This window comes from Corapipo altera, unplaced genomic scaffold, assembly GCF_003945725.1.
Source record: "Corapipo altera isolate COAL_440 unplaced genomic scaffold, ASM394572v1 60072, whole genome shotgun sequence".
Lineage (NCBI taxonomy): Eukaryota > Metazoa > Chordata > Aves > Passeriformes > Pipridae > Corapipo > Corapipo altera.
In genome coordinates, this window is record NW_020887134.1 from 1 (window position 1) to 4,697 (window position 4,697).

General features: G+C 68.9%; 1 protein-coding gene across 1 annotated transcript; it reads left to right on the plus strand.

The window, feature by feature from the left end:
* Window positions 1-3: 3 nt before the first annotated feature.
* Window positions 4-4,691, plus strand: STAT6 (signal transducer and activator of transcription 6; the record flags this gene model as incomplete). Its single annotated transcript, XM_027632630.1, has 17 exons — window positions 4-12; window positions 98-414; window positions 529-660; window positions 755-943; window positions 1,014-1,101; window positions 1,214-1,336; window positions 1,476-1,568; window positions 1,723-1,929; window positions 2,006-2,100; window positions 2,198-2,334; window positions 2,425-2,571; window positions 2,754-2,823; window positions 3,093-3,194; window positions 3,297-3,392; window positions 3,501-3,581; window positions 3,833-3,991; window positions 4,072-4,691. Coding segments are annotated over 17 exons (2,226 nt in total), but the record flags the coding sequence as incomplete, so codon positions are not given.
* Window positions 4,692-4,697: the final 6 nt, after the last annotated feature.

The window sequence follows — 4,697 nt, forward strand, 5'->3', positions numbered from 1 at the left end:
GTGCTCAAGCGGGTGGGTGGTCCCTGCCCCCCTCCCAGGTGCCCCAGGGCGCAGGGCCGGCCACAGACCCCACTGACCCCGCCCTGCTGTGCCCCAGGACCACCACCTGCCCCTCAGCTTCCACCGGCGGCAGGAGGAGCTGAAGTTCAGCGTGGGGCTGCAGCGGCTGCAGCACCGTGTCCGGGAGATCCGGGAGATCCAAGCGCTCCGGGACGGCCCCGCGGCCGAGGGCACGGGGCGGGACGGGGCCGGCGCTGCCCCCCAGGAGCTGCCCACCCTCATCCTGGAGGCCGTGAAGGAGCTGGAGGCGGTCAAACAGCAGGTCCTGAAGAGGATCCAGATCTGGAAGAGGCAACAGCAGCTGGCGGGGAACGGGGCCGTCTTCGAGGAGAACCTGGCGCCGCTGCAGAAGAGGTGCGGGGGCACAGGGCGGGGATGGGGGACCCTGAGCAACCCCCTGCTCCCTCCACCAGCCCAAGGGGCTCTGGGTGAGTGGTGGTCTGGCGCTGAGGGTCCCCCTTTGGGCAGGTGTGAGGACCTGGTCGAGGTTTACTTCCAGCTGCAGCAGCAGGCGATGGCGGCGAGCGCGGAGCTGGGGCCGGAGCTGCTGCCCCGGCTGCTGGAGCGCTTCAACGAGGTGCTGTCCAGCCTGGTCAAGAGGTAACAGCCTGAGGGGCCGTGGTGGGCGAGGGGGGGCTGCAGGGGCTGGTGGCAGAGCTGGCAGGGCATCACACCGGGCACCCTTGTCCCCCAGCTCCTTCCTGGTGGAGAAGCAGCCCCCGCAGGTGCTGAAGACCCAGACCAAGTTCCAGGCGAGTGTCCGGTTCCTGCTGGGCCCCCGGCTGATGAAGGCAGCGCCCAAGCCCCCCACGGTGAGGGCTGACATGGTGACAGAGAAGCAGGCACGGGAGCTGTCGCTCAGCACCTACAGCAACACCCCCAGGTGAGCGGCTGGTGTGGGGCCGAGGGGGCTTCCCCACCACCACGGCCCCCCTGACCCCCCCTCTGCCCAGCGAGAGCACGGGGGAGATCCTGCACAACGTGGTGGCCCTGGAGACCAACCCCACCAGTGGGACCTGCTGCGCCAACTTCAAGAACGTGGTGAGTGCCACCGGCAAGGGGCCAGGCTGGGGGCTGCACTGGGGCTGCACTGGGGGCTCCGGTGGGTTTTTGGGGGTGCCGAGGCTGGCGATGCTCAGCTCTCACTCCCCAGCTGCTGAAGAAGATCAAGCGCTGCGAGCGGAAGGGCTCCGAGTCGGTGACGGAGGAGAAATGTGCCGTCCTGTTCAGCACCACTGTGGCCTTGACACCCAGCAACGCCTCCGTCCACCTCCAGGTACCAGCCCCTCTCCCAGGGCATGGGGCTGCACGTGCTGATTCTTCCTCTGTGGGACACCCGTGCCAGGCTGGGATGGTCCCAGGGCAGCCACCCTGCTTGGCTCAGGGGGCTGAGGGGGGCCATTCTCTGCCCCCAGGTCCTGTCTCTGCCCATCGTGGTCATTGTCCACGGGAACCAGGACAACAACGCCAAAGCCACCGTGCTGTGGGACAACGCCTTCTCCGAGATCGTGAGTGCCACGAGCCAGAGGGAGGAAGCTGGGACCCAGGGCTGGGTGGACTTTGGAGGGGGGAGGAATGGCCTCAAACTGGAATGGGAGCCCTGGCACTGTGTGGGACAGGCAGGGGGGGGTCCTGTCCTGATGCCCCCCTGCCCGGCCACAGGAGCGGGTGCCCTTCGTGGTGGCCGAGCGGGTGCCCTGGGAGAAGATGTGTGACACCCTGAACCTGAAGTTCATGGCAGAGGTGCAGACCACCAAAGGGCTCCTCAAGGAGCACTACTTCTTCCTGGCCCAGAAGATCTTCAACGACCACAGCGCCAGCCTCGAGGACTTCCAGAGCCGCAATGTCTCCTGGGCCCAGTTCAACAAGGTGACTGGAAGGGCTGGCCAGGGAGGGCAGGGGCTGGTGTAGCCCTGGGGAGCCTCATGGCCTCTCTCTGCCCCAGGAGATCCTCCCTGGTCGGGGATTCACCTTCTGGCAGTGGTTTGATGGAGTCCTCGACCTCACCAAGAGATGCCTCAAAAGTTACTGGTCAGACAGGTGGGTGCCTCGGGACTGGGCCTGGGGGGTCCTGGTCCCAGCCTGCCACCCTGGTGGGGGTCCTGGTGCCACTTTCCCATCTGTGCACCCCCTCTAGGCTCATCATTGGCTTCATCAGCAAGCAGTACGTCTGCAAACTGCTGAGCACGGAGCCGGACGGGACCTTCCTGCTCCGCTTCAGCGACTCCGAGATCGGGGGCGTCACCATCGCCTACGTCATCCGGGGCAAGGACGGTGAGAGGGGGGTCGGGTGCTGGGAACGGGGGTGGCCTGGGGCTGTGGGGTGTGACGCTGGAGCCCTGTGCTGTGTCTCCCCTCGCTCAGGCTCCAGCCAAGTGGAGAACATCCAGCCCTTCTCTGCCAAGGACCTGTCCATCCGCTCCCTCGGCGACCGCATCCGGGACCTGGGGCAGCTCCGCAACCTGTACCCCAACACCCCCAAGGACCAGGCGTTCGGGAGCCACTACAACAGTGAGAGGGGGCAGCTGGGATGGGCCCTGGGCTGCCCCTTTGCACCCCAGCGATGCTGCTGGGGGGGTCTGGGGTCTCACCTGGGCGATCCCAGGGCTCGTGGGGGCGGCCGGTGCTGGCAGAGAGGGTTGGCAGGGCACGGCCGGGGTGGTGGCTCACAGATGCTTCTCCTGCCCGAGCAGAAGAGCAGACGGGCAAGGACGGCCGGGGCTACGTCTCCACTGCCATCAAGATGACGGTGGAAAGCGAAAGGTGGGTGTGAGGCCGTGGCTGTGCCAGGGGTGTGTGCACGTGGGCTGGGGTTTGCACAGACCCCCGGCCAGCCCGAGCCTCCCCCTGGGCAGGGCCATCCCTGAAAGGGCAAACCAGGGCTGTGCTGGTGAGCGAGGAGCCCCTGTGGGCACCCCGAGCTGTGCTGGGGCACATCTGTGTGCCACCACCCCCTGAGCTCACCCCCTGGCACAGGTGCCCCTTTGGAGCCCAGACCTGGCCGTGCTGATGGGGTCAATGTGCTCTTGCAGGGACCAGCAGCCCCCGAGCTCCATGGGGGCCCCCCCGGCCCCGATGTTCCCCGTGCCTGTGCCACAGCCCGAGAGCCTGCAGCCACTGCCAGGCTCCCTCTGGTGAGAGCCAGCACTGGGCAGGGCCAGGCCTGCTGGGGTGGGGGGCGGGGGCTGTGGCAGAGCCCCCCCCTCAATCTGAACCCCTCGGTGTCTGCACTGCAGCCCCTCCACTCCCTTCTGCCCCCAGCCCGTCCCCCCGGGCTACCCTGAGAGCAACATCAACGTGATGGTCCCTGACAGCCTCACCCCCTTCCCCAGGTAGGAGCGGGGCTGGGTTAGGCTGGGGGGACCATGGTGAGCCCCCCACGACCCCCGGGCAGGGGCAGGGGGTGTTTCCCCCACTCTGAGTGTCCCTCCTCTCCACAGGACACCTCCAATTCTCCCACCCTCCCTGAGTATGGACCCTGCGCTGCCCCTCTGCCAGGACCCCGCCTTCGGGAACCCTGGGTAAGACCTGGCACGTGGCTGGAGGGGGGCACCTTGCCCTGCACCCCCTTCTCCCCCCCACCTGGGCACACAGACCTGGAGGGACCATCCCCAGCTGACCAGTGCTCCCAGTGCTCTGTGCTACTGGTGCTTCCTGGAGGAGACCCACGGCAGCCCCCCCAAACCAAGCACTGCCCCCCCACCTTGGGGCTGGTGAGTACCCCGAGGTACCCCACGGTCTACACCAGCCCCCCCATTCTTTGTCCCCCCAGACCTTTCATGCCCAACCAGTACCTGCCTGGGGAGGCCTCGCAGCTGCTGCCCGGGGGTCCCTCTTCGGAGCTGCAGGACGAGGAGATGCCGGAGCTGCCCCCGGAGCTGCCCCCGTTCCCGGGCGTGGTGGACGTGTCGCTGCAGAGCTCCCCGCGGTGGTAAGCACGGAGGGGGGGGGGGATCAGCGGGGGGAGCCCCCTCACTCCCCCCCGGCTCACCCCGCTCCCTCTGTCCCCAGGATGTCGCCCGGCTTGGATCCGCCGTCCAGCTCGGACTTGGAGCAGCTCCTGCACAACGTGCCCCTGTTCCCCCCCTTCGCGCCCCCTCCCCAGCACAGCGAGTACCCCGATTCCAACCCCTCCTGCTGGGGGCTGGGGGAGGCGCGGTGGGATGACGGCGCCCGGCCGGGGCACGCCTGAGTGGGGAGGGGCATCGCGCTGGGACCCCCCCCGCCCTCGCCCAGCCTCGTCTGGGTTCGTGGGTTCCGATACGACTCGTGCTGGGGTGGAAACTCCAGCTGGGGAGGAGGGGGGGGCCTTTGGGGAGGGGGGATTCGGGTAACCCCGTCCTCCCCCCCCCTCCCCGTGGATCGCTGCCCACCCCCGCCGGGGGTCCGCGGGTGAGGGGGTGCAGGCACGGGGGGCCCCGTCCTGCGTGGGGGGCACCGGCAGCCGCACGCGGTGCCCCCGGCCCACGCCGCCGGGATGAGTCACCGCGGGGGCGGGAGGCGGCAGCGGGAACGGCGCCGGGGCGGAGGTGCCAGCCCGGTGCCCGGCGGGGGGGACACCGGGACCCCCGCGGAGGGGGACGCGGCCCCCCTTGCACCCCCGCAGTCAGCGCTTGCTTTGGGGTTTTGAGCCGTCC